Source organism: Aegilops tauschii, chromosome 2, assembly GCF_002575655.3.
Source record: "Aegilops tauschii subsp. strangulata cultivar AL8/78 chromosome 2, Aet v6.0, whole genome shotgun sequence".
Lineage (NCBI taxonomy): Eukaryota > Viridiplantae > Streptophyta > Magnoliopsida > Poales > Poaceae > Aegilops > Aegilops tauschii.
This window is the reverse complement of record NC_053036.3, coordinates 136,363,470-136,384,948: the sequence shown is the minus strand read 5'-3', so window position 1 is coordinate 136,384,948 and position 21,479 is coordinate 136,363,470. Positions and strand designations below refer to the sequence as shown.

The 21,479-nt window shown below is 49.4% G+C and overlaps 1 protein-coding gene across 3 annotated transcripts; it reads left to right on the top strand.

Moving 5' to 3' along the window:
- Positions 1–1,218: 1,218 nt before the first annotated feature.
- LOC109784316 (uncharacterized) lies at positions 1,219–5,378 on the top strand. 3 transcript variants are annotated; one of them, XM_020342912.4, is made up of 4 exons: positions 1,219–3,250; positions 3,332–3,772; positions 3,943–4,172; positions 4,282–5,378. In XM_020342912.4, exons 1-4 carry the CDS (start codon positions 2,518–2,520, stop codon positions 4,948–4,950), a joined length of 2,073 nt encoding a protein of 690 aa, XP_020198501.1. In that variant the 5' UTR covers positions 1,219–2,517; the 3' UTR covers positions 4,951–5,378. The 3 variants fall into 3 exon arrangements, with proteins under 3 accessions (XP_020198501.1, XP_073364331.1, XP_020198500.1); XM_020342911.4 differs by having other exon boundaries at positions 1,311–1,507; positions 2,074–3,772; XM_073508230.1 differs by having other exon boundaries at positions 1,225–3,772.
- Positions 5,379–21,479: the final 16,101 nt, after the last annotated feature.

Genomic DNA, 21,479 nt, shown 5'->3' with positions numbered 1-21,479 from the left:
AGTTTTCATAAAGCTCATTCCCCTAAAATTCTTTTCCCCCCTATTTCTTACTAAATGGTGTTGGGCCGCAAGTTAGTGACATGACGTTGTGCCCGCAAGTTAGCGAGACGATGTGTCAATGGCTTGCGGAGCAGTGAGGTGGCGTGACCTAGCGACGACTCGGCCTTGCGGCGCAGGGGAGAGGAGGCAGGGCAGAGCGGCGGCGGTGGCGCGACTTGGCGGTGAGAGCCCTTGTCGCGGCGTGACCTGGCGTCGGCCTCGTGGCAGCACGACCTCATGGGGCAAGGTAGGAGACTGAGCAACGGCGGCCTCACGGCGGCGCGGGCAGGGGAGGCTGCAGGCTTGCACGACAGGGCGACGAACAGCGGTGTGGCAGCTCGGCTCCCCGGCGCGGCACAAGGCTCACCTCTAGTAAAGTTTTAGGCGGTTATTCACCCGCCAAAATTACACGGGAAGACCATCTTCCCACAAACGTAAGTGGCAATAGCGGTGATCATAAGAGATCCCATACAAAAATTTGGATTTACGAAAGGAGGCTTTTTTTGCCCAACTTCCGATAAACGGTATTTTTTGGGGATACATGGGCTATTTTTTTAATACGGTACAATCGAAGTCGTTCACATACATGAGCATACACTCATCTCTATAAACGCGCACACACACGTACACCCCTATCCCTGTGAGGACCTTTGAGAGATTGAGACGGCATAGCATCTTGAGATTTTACGAAGTGACCACAGATGTCTTGCAGTCGACGGAAACGTCTACTCCTACTGAACAAACATCGTCGGAAGACTGAAATAAATACAGGAGTAATGCGAGCACCAATATCAAGTGTATGACTTAAACTCTGGTGGGCCGGGGATACCAATACCATCCTAACCATCCAATCACTGGTTTGTTCGTGGATAAGGGAGCTATTAGAGGCCAGCGCAAAAAAAAAAGGAGCTATTAGAGGGGGTTTTTTTTTGGAAAAGGGACGGGAGTTAGTAGAGTTGGTTTAAGCGTGAAATGTGATTTGGCCAGGAGCTTCCCCACCCCACCCGCATTGGCTACAGAAAAAAAAAATTGGCTTTGACTTTTTAGGCAAATCCGAGTTTGGTTACTGTCTCACTTTGCAAATCCGAGTGAGCCGGTGTCCGTCTCGATTGTCTGGGCCGGGCCGAGCCGGAGTCGAGCGTGAGATGAATATAAGCGTAAGGGAAACGTTTATACCCCACGCCGGCCGAGTCTTCCGCCGGTCACGCATGGGTCGTTCATCTACTGCTGATTGAAGCGTCACGATTAGCCCATCTCCCCACAATCAAAACGCGTGGCCGTTGGGGGCCCGCCACCGCTCGTGACCTGCATCGTTATCCCTTCGTTGCTCATCCCCATCCACATCAGACTGTATCTTCATCCCCACCCCACCCAGAGTTCTGTGTGGTTCGTTAGTCGCCATGGCCAAGCTTCAATCAAGCATGGTGGCGACGAGTTTGTGCTGGAACGGGGGTTTTGCTGGAACCAGGTTGTTTTTTGCTGGATCCACCTATTTTTATTGCTACAATCCTTTTTCTTTTTTGTTACCATCCTCGTTCGATTTTTTGCTGGAACCTCTATTGATTTTTGCTGAAACAACTTCTTTTTTTGCTGAAACCTTCTTTTGATTTTGCTGCAATTGACGGGATGGTGGCGCCGTCACTGCCATGATTTTTTGATGCATCAGATTTTTGCTGGAACCTCTTTTGGTTTTTGATGGAACTAGCATTTGAATTTGCTGCATAGGCTATGATGATGTTGGGACGGCGACGGACACCGGCTACCATGGGTCTTTGCTGCATTGGTCTTTTTTTTGCTGGAACCAACAATTATTTTTGCTTCAACCAGCCTATGAAGAGATGGAACCGGCGAGATTATTTATTGTTTTTGCTGGAACCTTTATTTTTTTTCTTGGTAGAACAAATTTTGGTTTTTTGCTGGAACCGGTGTTTTTTTTGCTACATCAGGCTGATTGTTTTGCTCCAATAGATTACTGGAGTTTTTGTTTTGCTTTTGTTGCTGATTTTATTTTTGCTATAATCGGCATGGGGAAAGCTTCAACCGTGAAGAAAAGCACCAACCAGAGAGAGTGGGGAAAAGCTTGGATCCGGCGAGGACCGGTGCTGCGAGGACGGCAAGCCGGCCGGGCTTCGAAGTCAGCGGCAGGGGCGGCCATCGTGGGCTGCATGAGTGAGGCGAGGATGTGCTGGAGATTCTCTTTTTTGTTTTGTTTCCACATGATGTATCAGAGAAGAAAGGAGAAAGGGGACCAAATCTGACGGTACAGAGAATTGCTATTGAACGGGTACGCGCTGACCGGTTCAAATTTGCGCCGGCGCGCCGGCGCCTATCAGCGCCCTAAGCGTAAAGCATCGGCCCCCGTTCGTTCCTCATAGAAACCCTAAGTTTGGCGGAGACTGCGGCGGCGGCGGCGGCGAGAATACCAGGCGGCAAGCCTGGTTAGCAATCTCAACCAAAAAGGAAAGAGAAGAGAGATCGATGGCGGGTGGCGGCGGGGGAGTAGAGGTGAGGACGCCTCGGGAGATGGATCGGAAGCTGGAAGTTCCTTCCGAAGCAGAGATCCTGAGGATGGAGATTGCATCCCTGGTGAACCTGCTCATGGAGAAGCAGTCTGACATTCTTCCATTCGACCCTGAGATCGCGAGGAAGATCACGTCCCTGAGGAGCGAGATCGCATGCCAAAAGTTGGATCGCCTAAACTGCTTATTCAGTTACATATTGCAACGGACGGATGCCTTGTGCGACGAGATGGCATCAATGGCATCTATTCTGGCCAAAGTCAGTGTCCCCGTCATCTCCTATTACAAGGTCTTCGATCTGTTAAACGCGGCGCAGAGGTTATCTAAGATCTCCCTGGATATATTACATTCAACCGCGAATGCAGATAAAAAGATGGCTGACCAAAATGTTGAGGACCAGAGGACCATGGAGGACAAAGGCAAATCCAGCACCCACTGTTTTGAGAACCAGGGAACCAAGCAACATGTGGATGCATCTGTAACAGATCGGACAACGGGCCTTTGTAAATCAAACATGGAAACGCCGCAGATGGCTGCCTACTGTCCTGATGGCCAGATGACTGATGAGGAGGATGAACATTTCGTGGCAGCGGATCCTGTAAGTGGCCTTTGCGACCAGCCGACTGTCCACTCTTATGAGAACCAGAGTAACAAGGAGTACATGGAGATGATTGATCCCATGACAGATGAAGGCCAATCAAGCACGGAGACGCATGCGTCGAGGATGATGGACGGGGGCAATTCAAGCAGCGAAGGCAAATCAAGCAATGAAGGCCAATCAAGCACGGAGACGCATGCGTCGAGGATGATGGACGAGGGCAATTCAAACAATCAAGGCAAATCAAGCAACGAAAGCAAATCAAGCACAAAGGCAGTGGTGATGGTGCTGGATTCCGATGAGGAGCATGAAGTGCGGGGTATGACCATGGAGATGCGCAAATATTTGAAGATGCTCGAATTTGAGGAAGAGGAGGAGGAGGGGAAGATGACCCCGGAGGATTTAGCGATGGCTGACCAATTTGAAAAGGAGCTATTAGAGATGGAAGCCAACTTTCTCAAAGTCCAGGAGCAGGATGATAAGGACACGCCAAACTGGATCTCTGTCTCACATCAGGACGAGGCAGAGGAGATGGAGATGGAGGACAGGTTGTTTGCTAGACGCCGTAAAGGCTGGGAATCTGCATGGGGAGACCGCAGTGACTTCGAAGACATGAGTAAGTAAACGTAAACACCCATTGATTCCTTCTCATCGTATCCATCTTCCCACAATGGCAATGCAAGCAGATCCCCCCTCCCTTCCGTCCTTCCTTCCTTCATTCATTGCATATAAGTAAGTAATTCATGTTGGAACATGGCTAACACTTGGATTAATTTGGTGCTGCAGCCTTATTGAGTCCTATGCACTTTACACATTGCACGCTGGGACTGATCCCCTACACTGCTAGCACTGTGAGCGCCTTGCAGATCTACTCTGTCAAGATTGTTGAAACAAAGGGAAAGTTGAAGTGGCCACTCTATGTCTACGGGGTCATCTCTGCCCGAGATGCCGTAGATCACAACCGTAACATTCTCTTCTCTCGGCAAAGGGAAGACTACCAAGAACTCACTCTAGAGGTAATATACGGTCTTCCATTTTGTTCTTCATTTTCTCCTTCTTTTTCTTCTTCCTGCAAGTGTCGTTGTTTGTTGCATTCAACTATACTGACGATTATGATCCTTGCAGGATCCTTTTTTGCACCTGACTGGCCCGTCTCGGGCTATTGTGGCTGTGGACAATGTTGACTTCGAAATCCAACTTAAAGTAAAGGGCACAACATGGTCTGGTGACAAAGCATTGATCAGTCGCTTCGAGACTTACCCTGGTGGTTATCGTGAAGGTTTAGATACGGCGCTCTTCAGCAACTCCTTTTGCACAGTAGAGTTAAGCTTTGAGCGACTTACAGAAACCGTCCACGCTACTATCTTGAGTGTCTGTGTTGTTGAAGGGTGGCCGTCACCTTTTGAATATGGCGGTCGGATTATGTGCTCCTCACCACCACAGGAAGTTAAGGACCCCCTATCCAGGCATGTTGTGTTGGTTGATTCTCATGATTTTGATGGAGAAATGCCAATGGGCTCAGCTGGTTACGTTGATCTGTCAAGGCATGTTGTTTTTGTAGAACTGGGACATAACCTGCAAGTTGTCCTACAAGCTTACTCACAGTCTGGTGCCATTGCTAGGCAAAGCCGTCTCACGTTTAGGACCAAATATTGCAACATAAGTCGAGGTATATGTGAGATTGTGACTCTAAGGTGGAGATTACTGTTGCTTGGTCCCAGCTTATCAAGAACAAGATTGAAATCCTCTAAGGACATGTTTGATTGTTCTTGTGGCATGGATGCTATGGAGTAGATCCGGCTGGATCCTTACTCCATCTTCGACCGGTACTTCCGCGAGAAGGACGACAAGGGTGCCGGGAAGTGCAAGGGCAGCTTTGGATGATCTTCTCCACCATAGCCCAACATGCCAAATTTTGGTAGTCCGATGGCATATGTTATAATAGCCGGACGATGTAGCGTCGTTTACGTAGTTGCATGGGTTTGCATGGATTTGAGATATGCTATGGCCCGGTTGTGAGATTGGAAATTTGCCGGATGCGTCCGTGGGCGTTTGAAGGGTCGGATTTGCCAAGTCCGGTTGTAGATACTCTTTACAAATGGTATTAGTAGAACTAGTGATTGATGCCACCATATGGGCACTTTGTTGCTCGAAGCTACAAACTGAAAAAATGGTGTGTTGTACATGATTTTAGAGTATAGGCAATACTGAATTTCTCTCCATGTTTAGTTTAAAGGAAAAACTTGATAACCTTATCAGCATACCTTAAAATCGATAGGCACAGCAGAAAAAAAATGACAATTTGTCGTAGAATACAAGGAAAATCAACTAACTGACACAGGTGGTGGTGACTCAGTACAGTACAGTAGAGAGTATCAAGTTTCAGCATCTGAGACATAATTCTATAACGTGACCCATCAGCCAAGACATGAACTTTCCACCCCTCAAAACAAGACATGAACTTTCCAAAAAGGGGTGGCGCAACGAAGCAAGGAAGCCAACTGCGGATTTAATAACCGAACCTGTAGCCACGAGGGATTTTTTGTCCAAAAGGACCACCTAACCAGATGAATTGACAAAAAAAGACTATTTGTGGATCAATTTGGCAAAAAAGACCACCTCAGCGGTGGCGGCAGGCGCGGCAGGTGACACGTGGCGCCTGACGCCATGATAGCAGGCAAAACGTGTTTTCGTTGCCGGGACGGAACGGGCCAGAGCATGTGGGCCATGCCGCCACTGCACGAGGCGGCCGCCACTATGTTGCTGCCGCGCCTAGGCCGATGGCGCGTGCTGCACGCGGGCCGAGACCGCGGGCCATGCCGCCACTCCATGAGGCAGCAACGATGTTGCTGCTGCATGCCGCGCGACAACTTTGCTGTGGCAGACGACGGTGATTCCCATGCGGACGACGCTGATTTTCACGGGCAGGAATCCGATGATGTGCGGTGATTCGTATGCCCCCGGGAATCACTCGCTCTGCTGGCTTTTGCGATCAGCGGACGCGACTGCATCAGTCACTCAGCACTGCTTTTGCTTCAGCGGACGCGACCGCATTAGTCACTCAGCACTGCTTTTGCTTCAGAGGACGCGGCACTGCGGGAATTAACCCACTCGGTGCGGGAATCCGAGGCTGCAGTAGGATGAGTTTTAACCTGATCTACCGACACTACACGGATCCTCTTCCGTTTATATGCCATACTTCTGCTCGGTGCGCAAGCATACTCTGTGTGACCTCGTTCCTCTCCTTTGCTCTCTAAGTCTCTAAGTACAGAGAGAAAGAAAAGCTCGGTAGGCACTTTCACTCGTAATTTAGGGTGATTTAGAGTTGGATTTTGAAGATGATGAAGTTGAAGAAAAGATAGTTCAAGGTGAGATCTATCCATTTTTGTTTGTTTCGTTCACATGCATGATGTTTTTACTCTTTTTGATGAGTTCATAACTAAGTATTCTTTGTTGTGTTAGGCATTATTTCATCAGTTTTTTGAGTCATTTAGAGCTATAGGAGTAGGAATTGCCGTGCGAAGTGAACTATGAAGTTGAAGATCGAGGTATGAGCTTTGCAATACATAGATTTTTGTGTGTGCATGCATGGTGGTAATTAGTTAGTCTTTTAGCTCGTCATTAGCTATGCGATGTTAGTGCTTGGAAGTTAGAAATAATTTCAGACAACATATGTTGCATTTACACTATTTTTTGACAAGAGTAGGTTGAAGATGCCGTATTAATGTTAGTTGCGTCCATTAGTATTAATTCATAATTAGTACTTCTGTTGAATATTTAGGTTCGGTTAGAGCCGGAATTTGGACATCAAATATTTTACGGTATTGTAGATCAACATTAGGCTTTTGAAATGCATAAATTTAGTTTGACATGCAAGAAGATCTTAATATGGTAAATAAGAAAAAGTTTGTACTGTAATTGGTCATTGCATGTGGTGTGTTATTTCATGTGGTATGTTTATTAAGAAGTGTATAGTTAGGAAACCGTAGGTCTAGTTTGTTATGTCGCAATAATCTAAATTTTCTATGTTAAGACTACATGCTAATGTACTTAATGATGTATGTAATTAGGTAAAAAAATCATCTTAGTACCAAACAAGGAGGAGATCACGTGATTGAAGAAATTGTGTTTCGATCTTCGCTGTCCCTTTTGAGGTGATGACCAAATGCATGCAAGTGCTATTTTCATACTTTTGATAGCAGAAAGAAAAATCTGTGTGTAATATTTATGTTCATGTGATAATAGGTTGACTCCGTTCATATATCACTGGTGACGGATATTTATTCGAACTATTGTGACGCTTAATTGCATTCACAACGACATCCATATTGAAGCTGAGGTATAGATGACGTCGTAATTTTGTGAATATTTTTTTATATTTGGCGTACTGTTGTGAATGATGTGCATGCCGCTGCGAATATTATTATTTGTAAACAAATGATTAGTATCGCATGATATGAAAATTTTATTAAAACCGAAAGATATTAAATGTTTAACTCATATGATATTAAAATGTTATGATCATGCTATTATGTTTAGAGTCGAAGCAAATGATTCTAAAAACGAACCGAATATTTGTAACGAAAATACGGTTATCCTTTTAACCGACTGTATAAAAAAATCAATTTTTTCGAACAGAAATATTGTTATTAAATTATTTGTATCGGATGATATGAAAATGTTTTTAGAATCGAGTAATATAAAAAATTCCATCGTATTATTATAATTTGAGTTTTAGTCGATTGATAATAAAATATTCACTTACTAATTATTTGAAATGTAAATATGGATGTTTGGTAGGTACTATGGAAAATTTGTTAGTGTACTATGGGGACGTCTTACGCGACGGTCCTTACGTGGTGGATGTGTCTTTGTGCGGGTCGACTACAGTTGTAGTGAGAGACATGGTGAACGTGGGTTACGCAGCAGTCAGAAGGTGCATCTGAGCGGTGTTTGGCCCAGGGATGCAGGGGGAAAATGACAATGGAGGCCTTCGTCGTTATCGGAGGAAATGATGGGACAGTTGCCCGTTGGGGTTTGCGGCTGTCACAGGTGATCAGTCGTGGGGGTCGTACATGAGGTTTGCAAGCAATCCCAATAACTCAATGTTTGGACAACTGATGGTGTATGTGGAGTTCATTTCTGTCACTGACTTTGCCGGATGCAGCAGCGGGGTGGTGAGGTCGAGTTGGCCATCACATCAGCCCCTAGCGTCGGCCCATCGGAACCGACGAGCGGCCAGCCTGTGTATGACACAAGATATTGGTCTATGGCCGTTGACATGAGCGAACACGTGGAGGGATTGCCGGAGGCGCTAGATGATGACGATCATTCTTCTGTGTCTTCGGACTCAAGCGAAGAAGAAGATGTTCCTCCTCAGAGGGTGGTCGCGGCGGCACTTCAACCTAGGTTTTTACAGGATATGAGCATCATCAATGAATTTTACTCTGTTTCTGGCCTAGAAGCGGGGAGCCTGGAGGTTGGGTAGGTTTTCCCAGACAAGAAGTCTGCTTACCAGGCAATAGGTAGCTATGCAATCGCCCTCCACCGCCAGCGTAGAGTGAAGCAGTCTGATAAAAAAGAGTTCAAGGTCATATGCATCCACACCGCGAATGGCTGCTGCAGAAGAGTTCTCGCTAGACTGAAGCCTGGGGTATGTCAGTCATGGCATATCACAAAAATAGTGAAGCATAGCTATGAGCAAACTGGGACTCTTTCAAATAACTGCAATGTGACTGCAAGATATGTGGCGCAGAAGATGGAAACGAATGTGCAGGAAAGTCTCAACATTAGTATTAGGGCTTTGCAAAAAGCGGCAGAAGATCAAATTGGCTTCCCTGTCAGCTAAAACAAGGCTAGGTGTGTGAAGGAAAAGATATTTCGGAACTTGTATGGAACCTATGAGGAGGCCTATTCTTATGCCCCCAGAATGCTTCATAAGATAGCAAGTGCTAATAGGGGGACTCAAGTTTGGCGGAGAGAACGTCCAAACCCAATGAACCCGGGTGAGCTAATCCTGGACCGCTTATTCTGGGCATTCGCCCAGACTATACAAGCTTTCAGGCACTATCGCCCGGTATTATCAGTTGATGGTACCTTTCTCACTAGAAAGTACAAGGGCACACTATTGGTGGCGATTGCAGCCGATGCAAATAATCAGCTTCTTCCTATTGCATATGCACTGGTCGAGAGTGAGAACAAAGATAGCTGGTTGTGGTTCCTGAGCTGCGTGAAGATGGGTGTCGTGAAAGAGCGTGAAGGTGTTTGCATAATTAAGGATTATTAAGCGCTCTCTACATAATTAAGGAGTCGTCAGAAGAGTGGGGGTGGCTGGATCTAGAGGGAAGGTGGTGCATGAGGCATTTGGCAGCAAACTTTTACTCTAAATTCATAAACAAGGATTGGTTCAAGTTATTCAAGAGGATGTGCATGCAGAAAACTGAAGCCAAAATGAATGCGATCTGGGCAGGTATCAATGGTGAGATCGAGCGCGCGGCCTTGCCGCAGAGAGAAGACCGGGGGGGGGGTCGTAGGACGCCCATAAATTTGAGCAAGTGGATACGCGAGAATTGCCCTGATTTGTACAAGTTGGCGCAGGCTCACGACACTGGGGATCGGTATGGAATAATGACCAACAACATGTCAGAGGTGTACAATGGTGTTCTTAAAGGGGTGCGAGCCCTGCCTATCACAACCCTAATTGAAGAAACTTGGAACCGGACCCTGTCATACTTTGCAGATAGGGTGACCGTCGCCAATGCACAAGTTAAATTGAACAAACCATGGTTCGAGAAGATGCAAAGACATCTGGACGAGAAAGCAAAGAAGTCCCAAAGCCATGGCTGCAGGAAAGTGGACGCACTTAGGAATAAGTGGGATGTCAATGTGCGAGCCAAGTACGTTAAGGGTCACCACAGAGGATCAAATAAGCTAGCTGTCACCCTCGGCCCAACGTCCTGTGAGTGCACTTGTAACAAGCCATGTGCTCCGGGCGGCTGCAGATCAAAAAAATCAGTGTCGAGCCATACATATCGTCGTACTTCAACATGTACAATCTATACAATAGCTTGAACGGTGAGTTCTAGGCCTGGGGCATTGATATGAACTACAAAATGCTGTCGCCAGATGGGCCGAAATGGGTTCCGAATGCCGACTTGATGAGAACCGCAAAGGGACGACGTCAGTCTAGGCATCATCGCAATGACATGGACCATAGCCAGATGGGAGAACCAAGGTGATGCCGCGTTTGCAGGTGTCCTGGACATTTACGTAGGGAATGCCCGCATTGAGCCAACAACACCGCATGATGTTGATATATCTATACTCGCTATGTCTACTTATATCTGTACTCGCTATGTCTACTTATATTTGTACTCGTTATGTCTACTTATATTTAAATTGAATCTCTTTGTATTATTGTACTCGTGATGTTAACTTCAAATAATTAATGTAAATTGTATCCCTTTGTATTTTTAAGTTAATTTCTATTTGCATTTGTATTTGTGTCTTTCTCATAATTTTTATTTGTATGTTTGTGTGCAGGTTATGGTTGAAGTGCCATTGCTTTTGCAGGGGCCCCATGACGCCGTCCACCGTTGCCACCTATTTTTGAACCCAAATAATAATCATGATTATCGGACTTTCAGACTTCAAACCGTAAAGAAAACATGGCCAATACACAATTCTTTCATTCCTCACCTTGACGCTTATGGACTACATGGTTTTGCTAGGCTCACATCATGCGAACACCAATTACATTTGGACCCATCCCTTTTTACATCCCTTGTTGACCGGTGGAGACATGAAACCCATACCTTTCACTTTCGTTTTGGGGAGTTTGCACCTACATTGAAAGATGTTTCTATGATCACTGCTCTACCAATTAGAGGTGAGCCGTTAGACTCTCCACAAGTGTCTCCATCTTGGACATTAAATATATCAGCCCGTCTTGGGATGACAATGCCAGAATCACAACGTTCCGGTGGCCCTTGGGGCATCCCACTCGCCTGGCTTCGTGATAACTTCCAAATTCACACGGGACGTAGTTCTCCCTAGTCTCATCTACATTGTAGAGAATATGGTAGATGAATCTTTACCCGACCAGCCAAAATACAGCTCCGGTTCTGCCATGCTATGTCATACATATAGAGGCTTGTGTGATGCCACACAATAAAACTTCTTTCGCACAAAAAGCTCCGTTACTTTGTGTCGCTTACGAGTTTCTACAGTTGTGGTCCTGGGAATACCTCCCTATAGGACGACCTCGTATACTAAATCACATACACCCATACGACTGTAGCGAGGGCAACAGTCTAACTATGGCCAGCAGGTGGACAAAGACACGGAAACAATGGTCTCCAAATACTGCGAAAAATTGTTACCCTATATACCACCAGCAGTTTGAGCTACTTGATGAGTCAGTAGTCACATGGAACTCGTGGACTCAGGAGCATCTACAGATGGTCTTTGATATATGGACCCATCACAGCAGGCATCTTGAGCGATAGTGCATTCTGGCTGACTCGCTGCAATTTATTGTTCCTGTGGTGTGTTGAGCCTTACAACCCAGAGCGTGTCATGAGACAGTTCGGTCTCTATCAAGAGATTCCACCACCTTTTCCAAGATGAACCGATGAGGGAACCCATAAGTAAGATGTGACCTCCCTAAATAGTTAATGTCTTTTTTAATTTACTAAACTCACACTTTATTACATAATTTGCAGGCTAACAAATATGGGCAAGGGTTGGAGTTGTTACGATTGGAGGGAACGCAACATTCAATGGGTACACAAGTGGGAAAATGAAGCGCTAGCAGATATAGTGCATCAACTTAGGTAAATTTTATTTACATTATTTTATTACGATGACCATACGATGCGTGAAGATGCTTTACTTTCATCACAACGGTTGATGTAATTATTTAATTTTGCAGACCGTACGATGGAAATAAAGCTCAAGCGTACAAGCAGTGGTACTGCATCAACACGCGTACTATCTAGCCAGTCAACCACCTACGATACCAACACATCTCACATAGGAGGAGCAGATGAAGAGACAGGTTGAGATGCATGCGGCTTACTATCGTGACCAGCTAGTAATCACTAGTAACTTTTTCAGGTCCATCATTTCATAATCATTTCAACCAAATAACAACCAAATATTGTTTAGCTTGAAACTTGCAACGACGTAGGGCAGATGGCGACGTAATGCATGTAGGCCCAGGGCCCAGCTCGCAGGTCATTCCACAAACGTCTTCAAGACTATATGGCAACAAAGTTCAGATGCGGTAGAGGCAACGACGTTGTCACTGGAGCGTACAACATGTCGGTAGCGAGGTCAGCCAGACCGAGTGCGGCGCTGTCGTCCAGACTAAGCAAGGTGCGTACAAGCCATGCGCAGTGGGGGGAGGATCCGAGTACTAGAACTACATTGCCACGACATGACTCATCTCTGCCACTGCATCGCTCTTCTTCGGTGCAGCTTCGTCAGGGGCAGACATCTCAGGACCATGGCACGGGCTTGGATTCGATGCCCGAGCAGACTCTTTCCCCGAACCCATATGCGTACACAGGATATGGCGCATACACCCAAGGTGAGGGATCTCAGCCGTATCTCTCCACGCGAGGGATCTCCATGCCCGAGGAGACTCGTGTACCAGAGATAAACCAGTACCATATACAATGGCCAGACAGTATAGGCGAGGGATCTGACCAGGTAGTCATGTTTACATTTTAATGCATTTACAATGATATCACATATTATCCTCTAACAGTTTGTTTACGATGTTTCTATGTGAAGGACATACCTGATCGTACATGGGACAATGAGGACACCCAAGGTGGCCTCAACACACGCATCCGGGGAGCATCACATGATCATGGCGACACGGTTACAGCAGTAGTTGCAGACTTCTTTGGAGGGGACGTTATTGGCCCATCTTTTATCCCCGAGGAGTCACAACCATACGCCTACAATTACGCATCAGGTTTGCAACAAGGATTCCAGACTCCACCACCTATGCAGGAGTCGCAGACACAGGAAGCCGAAGTGGAGTACGGCCGCGGTCTTCGTGTAACTCGACCCCCTAATCGCTTGTCGCTTTCCGGTCCTAAGGAAAGGCCAGGTGACCGTCGTCGACTAGGGTGATTCATCTATCCACGTGTGCGACCCATTGTATCTACATATGTCAGTATCAGACTTTCCGATTTATGTAAGAAACATCTATGTATGCTGAAATAAAAATGCACCAGTCGACAACAATGTTTCCCGCCTATATCTCCTGCCATACTTTCCCGCTTCCGAGTTCCCGGGTACACCTCGCACCGCCATTTCCCGCCTTTATTTCCCGCCATACTTTCCCGCTTCTGTGTTCCCGTGTATACCTCGCACCGCCGTTTCCCACCTATATCTCCCGCCATACTGTCCCACTTCTGAGTTCCCGCCTATTCTTCTCTTCTGAACCTATAAAACCCCCCTCCACACTAAGGTGGATACACTCTTCAGTGTAGTCTCCTAGTCTCCTCAAGATGTCCGGTTATCCTTTTGATCATAGTTTTCACCCTAGTATGTCCCAGTGTCTTCTACGTTTAGCCGCCAATTTCAAGATAGACAATACAATAGTTCCATGGGATGAACTCATCAGTAGTGACACTCTCATGAATGAGCTGGGTCACGCATTATCTAGGTGTGGGTGGCCTTCCAGGACCTTTGAGGAGATACAAAAAGAACTTCTCAGGCTGCATGAAAGATGGAAGAAGATAGAGCATAAGAGTGAACCAGAGCTGAAGTTTGCAGCAAAACATACTTTTTTATGGACTGACGACAGCGGGGATGAAGATGATATCTTCATGCCGCTACTTCCGGGTTCTGCATCGTCGAAGGGCAAGACTTCTGCATCATCCAAGGGCAAGAGTTCTGCATCCTCGAAGGGCAAGAGTTATGCATCATCCAAGGGTAAGAGTTCTCCATCCTCGAAGGGCAAGAGTTCTGCATCGACGGAGGATGACGATGATGCCTTCATGTAGTTTAGGCTGTATTTTTAGTTTTTAAGTCCACATCTACCGTTCAATTCAGATGTACTTACATTATTAGTTTGCATTGTCTTATATAGGGCATTATGTTCTATCTTAATTTCATCTTGTAGTTGTTGCACGACGTTCGATAATTTGTTTGTATTATTAAAGTGTTTTCCGATGGGGACAGAAGGAAAGAAGGAAAATTGGCGGAAATAATTTATGGCGGGAAAGAAAATGGCGGCAAGAAAATGCCACATTTTATGCCAAAACTATATCTTTTTCATTACGACGCGGTACAACTGAAATAAGATACATCCTTGGCCTCACGAGCCCTTTCTTTTTTCTCTGTCTCTCTGCCTCACGAGCCTCCTTTTGCTGTCGTTCCTGCTCCTCCATACGACGAGCCTCTTCCCTGGTTTTTCTTCAGTATATCCTGAAAATAGGCGCGAACAGACGAAATTTTAGGCGGGAAATACGCGTGATCCAAAACAGTGCAACCAGTGCATGCCTGAGTGCTGTCGCGTCGGCTGCAACAATAGACTGAAGCAAAAGCATCGCTGAGTGACTGATGCCGTCACGTCCTCTGAAGCAAAAGCAGCGCTGAGTGACTGATGCGGCCGCGTCCGCTTAAGCAAAAGCCAGCAGAGTGAGTGATTCTCGGGGGCATACGAATCAGTGGGCATAAGAAAAGAAAGGGTGCAGATTCCCGCCAAAGTAAACACCGTCGTCTGTGCACGTGGGAATTATCGCAGTTTGACACAGTGCGTGTGGGAATCAGCGCCGTTGGCCAAAGTGAGGCTGTCGCGCTGCGAAGAGCACCTACAGTGTTGCCGCCTCCTAAAGTGGTGGCGTGGCCCACGCCTCGTCGCGCATGCGACAGGACCTGTCAGCCTGGGGGCGCCAGGAGCAGCGGTGGCCGCCTCCTATGGTGGCGGCAGGGCCCACCTGCCCTGGCCTGTTCCGTCACGGCGAGAGGCACTGTACAAAACACGTTTTATCCGTGCGGCCGCCTCGTAGCGTGGCGGCAGGGCTCGCCGCCTCCAGGCATGGCGGCAGGTGCCACATGTCGCCTGCCGCGCCTGCCGCCATGCCTGAGGGGGGGTCCTTTTTGACAATTTTATCCGCAAGTAGTCCTTTTTGGCAATAGCATTCGGCAAGGGGTCCTTTTGGACAAAAAATCGCCATGAGGAGGCTGCAGGGGGTGCAAATTCAAGGGTTGCAGATGTGTCCCGGGTATTAGCATCTCTAGTCGTTCGACACCCCGGGGGCTTGAAATAGCGCCGCCTGGGGCCAGCCGGCGCTATTTTGGCTGTGGGGGCGGTCGGGTTCCCAACCACCGCCCCAGGTCGGCCCCCAGATGTCATTTTTTGAATTGAAGTTCAGCTAAAATTAGACGAAAAAGACACGAATTTAGCTAAAATTCAGTGGGTTTCATTCATATTTGTACATAATAAAAAGACATAACAAAAACATAAAAAAACTATGCCGCCCGCCGCCGCCCGAGCCTTCTACATGCCGAGGTGCTTGTAGAGGGCGATGTAGTCGCCGCCTTTGCCGTCGCCGTCATCGTCCTGTACGTCGCCACCGCCGTCTTTGCTGCACCCCTGACCTGCGTCGCCGGTTTGAGCGGGGTTGGTCGGCGCCGGCACCTCCTCGTCGCCGTCGTCGTCGAGCATGACGACGCTGCCCTCGTCGCGGCCGCAGCACCGTGCGGTGATCTCCTCTAGAGCGTGGCGCTGGCGCTTGATTTCCTCCCAGACGTAGTCCTTGCGCAACCACGCCAAGCTGTCCTCCAGGTCGGCGGCCATGGCTTCATGCTCCTTCTTCACGGGAAGGAGCGCCGACTCGGTCTTCGGCTTGATGAGGCAGGAGGAGGGATGAGAAGGGACATGACCGCCCTTGTTGATGATGAGGGTGCCGCCGCTCGGACTAGGGCGCCGCCGCCCGAGTGGCATCTCCCGCGGCTCCGGCTTGACGGGGAGGAGCGGCGACCCGGAGGAACGGGAGCCCGATGAGGATGATGACGCCGTATCCATTCTCCTCGGCGTCCAGGAACTACCATGGCAGCGAGAGAAGGAGGGGGCCGCCAGGTACTCCATCCGCGGCGAGTTGCCGGCCTCGATGTGCTCAAGGACGGCTTCTAGAGTCCGTCCGAGGAAGCCCCACTGTCGGTGTACAAAAGTAGGGGCACTCCTTTTTACCCCTTTACTTGTACACGGACAGTCGGAGCCGCGCCCATGGCCAAACTAAGCAGGGTAGAGGAGGGAAGCCGAAGGCACAAGGCGACCAGAGGCAACACCAAGACCAGAAACACAAAGAGCAAAGGGGCGAGGTGGACACCTCCGAACACCGTCAACAACTACTACATTGGAACCAGGGCTCGGGAGGCACCTCCGTGGAGGCATGCAGATCTTTGTCAAGATCATGAACGCACGAGATCAGATGAGGATCAGAAGACGGCCACCCTCGGCGGGATCCCAGCCGAGGGAATCCACAAGACCCCCAGCAAGCGCCTTGTCGGGGACGACTGCAACGCCACGGCAAGACCCTTGCCGGGTGATACGTCTCCAACGTATCTATAATTTTTGATTGTTCCATGCTATATTATATTCTGTTTTGGATGTTTAATGGGCTTTATTATACACTTTTATATTATTTTTGGGACTAACCTATTAACCGGAGGCCCAGCCAAATTGCTGTTTTTTTGCCTATTTCAGTGTTTCGCAGAAAAAGAATATCAAACGGAGTCCAAACGGAATGAAACCTTCGGGAACTTGATTTCCGGAACAAACGTGATCCAGAGGACTTGGAGTCCATGTCAAGAAATCAACCAGGAGAGCACGAGGCAGGGGGGCGCGCCTACCCCCCTGGGCGCGCCCTCCACCCTCTTGGGGCCCACATTGCTCCACCGACGTACTTCTTCCTCCTATATGTACCTACCTACCCCCAAACCAACAGAAGCATCCACGAAAACCTAATTCCACCGCCGCAACCTTCTGTACCCATGAGATCTCATCTTGGGGCCTTTTCCGGCGTCCTGCCGGAGGGGGCATTGATCACGGAGGGCTTCTACATCAACACCATAGCCTCTCCGATGATGTGTGAGTAGTTTACCTGAGACCTTCGGGTCCATAGTTATTAGCTATATGGCTTCTTCTCTCTCTTTGGATCTCAATACAAAGTTCTCCACGATTCTCGTGGAGATCTATTCGATGTAATCTTCTTTTGCGGTGTGTTTGTCGGGACCGATGAATTGTGGGTTTATGATCAAGTTTATCTATGAACAATATTTGAATCTTCTCTGAATTCTTTTATGTATGATTGGTTACCTTTGCAAGTCTCTTCAAATTATCAGTTTGGTTTGGCCTACTAGATTGATCTTTCTTGCAATGGGAGAAGTGCTTAGCTTTGGGTTCAATCTTGCGGTGCTCGATCCCAGTGACAGAAAGGGAAACAACACGTATAGTATTGTTGCCATCAAGGATAACAAGATGGGGTTTATATCATATTGCATGAATTTATCCCTCTACATAATGTCATCTTGCTTAAAGCGTTACTCCGTTCTTATGAACTTAATACTCTAGATGCATGCTGGATAGCGGTCGATGTGTGGAGTAATAGTAGTAGATGCAGCCAGGAGTCGGTCTACTTATCACGGACGTGATGCCTATATACATGATCATACCTAGATATTCTCATAACTATGGTCAATTCTATCAATTGCTCGACAGTAATTTGTTCACCCACCGTAATAATTATGCTCTTGAGAGAAGCCACTAGTGAAACCTATGGCCCCCGGGTCTATTTTCCATCATACTAATCTTCCATCAACTAGCTATTTCTATTGCCTTTTATTTTACTTTGCATCTTTATCATAAAAATACCAAAAGAATTATCTTATCATATCTATCAGATCTCACTCTCGTAAGTGACCGTGAAGGGATTGGCAACCCCTTTATCGTGTTGGTTGCGAGGTTCTTATTTGTTTGTGTAGGTGCGAGGGACTTGAGCGTGGTCTCCTACTCGATTGATACCTTGGTTCTCAAAAACTGAGGGAAATACTTATGCTACTTTACTGCATCACCCTTTCCTCTTCAAGGGAAAAACCAACGCAGTGCTCAAGAGGTAGCACCGGGCCCCGGCAAGACCCTTGCCGAAGGCGTTAGCGGGGCCACTGCCAGGCCCGCGCCAGCCAAGACTCCGCCGCCGTTCGCATGTAGCTGCCAGCCCAACCAGCTGGGAAGGCACCTGCGTGGCAACATGCGGCTTCCAGGCCAACTCAGCAAGCACCTGCGTGATGGCATGCAGATCTTCGTGAAGGCCCTGCCACCATGCCACCTCAGCAGCGTGCCTGCCTACATGGCGCTGCACACATTGCTGGCCTGGGCGTGTGTCGAAGCGAGGCGGAGCGGCGACGTACGGGACGGGCCTCGTTCCCGTCCCCGATAAAGCTAATGGACACCTAAGTAGCGCATTTAATGCGCTTTGTCCCGTAATGCTGGGCGATAAGCTCGTGCACTGTAGACCTTTCCACCTCCTGTGTGCCACTGTGGCAACCCCTTTTCCCTATGAAAGGAGGCCCGAGGCAACCAGGAGAGGGATTCGACTCTTTTGGGCAAGTTGCACCCCGTAGCTAGCTCAAGAACACAAGAACACTCAAATATATCCACCAAATCAGGACTAGGGTTTTACGCATCCTCGCGGCTCGAACCTGGGTAAACAATCCGTGTGCTTCCTGTCAGACCTGCTCTTTGCACAATCTCGCACCCGGCGACCGTAGAAGGGATCCCAGTGACCCCACAGGTGTCGTTCCCACCGACATCTTTTTCACGCCAGGTAGGGGGCGCGGTTGTGAGAATCTGGTCTAGCAGTTAACCTAGCAGTTCCTCGTGGCCATGGCTTCTAAAGAAGAAGACACCCAAGAGAACGGCGCCCACTACAAGCGCGAAGGGAGCCAGTGCGGCGACAGGAAAGCTAAGTCATGCGAAACTTTAAGCAATTTCCTTTTTATATATGAGGTTATTATCCTCGAAGGTCCTGCCCTATGTATGAAAGCCTGCACGCAAAGGGGCCCTTCCGCAATTGGCAACGCCCTTGTTCTATTTCGAGTCCGCTCAATAGCTCAAGCGACCGTGTTGAGAGTGGCAGGGTAGCCTTCCGCAATTGGCAACGCTCTCGATTCTGACTCGAGTCAAGCTCAACAGTTCGAGCGGCCGCGTTGAGAGCGGTAAGGTGGTTCGCTCGGCAGCAAGCACACCCGGCAGGCCATTGGGGATACATCCTCAAGGTGCCGCCCTGGGTTTACGCGCCGGCAAGCCTACCCGGTTAACGTAGGGTGAACATACAAAGGGAAGATTGAACAGGAAGATAACATGCATCATATCAAAAGTGTTGCAGAGTTATATTACATCAATTGTTGTTGCGGTTCTAACTAAAGATAAAAATTGTCTTGGTCATGAACCTGCAGCGGCAGTGCGAGACGGGGTGCCTAATCTCGATGCTGGCCCTCTATCCTCTGGATTCCGCTGATACGGCTGATGACGGGCTTGATACGCTCCTTGAGCGCCGCGAGGTCCACACCCTCCGGCAAGCTATCCAGCGTGGCGTCGAAGTCGAGGTCGGGGTTCCAGTACGCCATCTTGGTGAGGACCTTGGTCATGGCACCCTGGCAAAGCCTCCGGGCCTCATCAGCCAGCGAGGCCGCCCGATTGGAGTGGAACTGCTCCAGGGCCCCGAGGACGCCCTCGAAGAATATGGTCAACTTGGCGTTGGGGCTCACGTTGCGCTCCGGGGTATACCTCATGTTTGGCATCCCCATGGTAGCCAGCTGTGTGGTGATCCTGCCGGCGACACCTTCGAGGCGCCCGATCCAGCGATTCTCACCCTCCACAAAGTCTTTGTGGTTGGCAGTCTCGTTCTTCTGCAGCAACTTCTCGGCCTCCAGGTCCTTGGCCAGGGTCCCCTCCCGGGCCTGGGCCTCCGACAGCATCCCCTCGAGACCCTCCAGCTTTAGCTTGAGGTTTTTGATGGAGTTGTTGGCCTCGAAAAGCTGCCCGGCCCTGCTGAGGGTCGCGCCTTGTGCCTTCGTCAAGGCGCCGTTGAGCGTGTCCTTCTCCTTGGACAGCTTCAGGGCCTGGTCCTTCAGCTCGTCCTGCTCCACCTCCAGCTCCTTCACCCTACCGGCATGAACCAGACCCTGGGCATTGAGTGCCTCCCTATGCCTCTGCTCCAGCTCCTGGGTCGGCTGCACGACGAGCTTCTCCACCTACTCATCCTTACCGTGGAGCGTTGCGGCAAGCTTCTCCTCACGCGCGGCGAGGTCCTCCTCCTGGGAGTTCAGCGCGGCCTGGTGCTAGGTTCGAGCGGCCTCGGCTGCGGCGGCCAGGTTCTTCGCCGTCTCCTGGGCCTTCTCGATGTCAGCCCGCTTCATGGTGAGCTCCACATCACGCTTGGCCAGCTCGCCCTGGGCGACCTTCAGCTCCTCACAAGCTTGGCGAAACCAAGTTTGCGTCTCGGCGACGCGTCCCTTGAGGTCCGCCTCCGCCTTGTCCACCGTTGCCATCCTGGACTTGGCCTTGTCTAAGCGGGCGCGGTGGAGCGCCTGAAGCTTTCGAAAGCTGGCGCCCATGGCATGGAGAAGCCGCTCCTCCTGAGAACCGTCGCCACCGTTGCTCGGCTCGTCAACAACCTCGACCCCGGCGGCGGCAAGCACCTCCTCGTCAAACACCTCTCCCTCGATGGGCGCCCTGGAGCTCGACGTCCCTGGAAGGTGGACGAAAAGATCGTCGCTCACCTTTAGATACCTGCCGGAGCCAGAGGCAGCGGAGGAGGAAGGCTGGTCATCGACAACCTCCTCCTCGGCAGCGGCCTTGCCGTCCTCCTCGGCAGGCCCCTTGCCGCCCTCCTCGGCAGCAGCCTTGTCGGGCTCCCCGGCGGGCCCCTTGGTGGCGTCTTCAGCAGCGCCCCTGGCGGCCTCCTCGGCGGCGATCTTCTCAGCCTCCGCCTCGACGGCCTTGGCGACATCCTCGATGACGGTGTCGATGTCCTCTGGGTCCGCCGAGGGGAGATCTGGATACCGAGAAGGGGATGAGGCGAGGCCAAGACCAGGATTCAGAAAGAAGAAAAAGCGAACAGGGACGAAAGGTGAGCGACTTACCTGTGCCGGGCTGGGAAGAAGAGGCCCCCTCCCCGCCAACATCTGGCGCCGAGGCGAAGCCACCAGCGCCCAAGTTCACCTCCTCTTCCTCCGTGTGCATGGGCTCGGTGCTTGGCGCCCTTGCCGGGGACGCCCCTTGGGGCGGCGTGTTG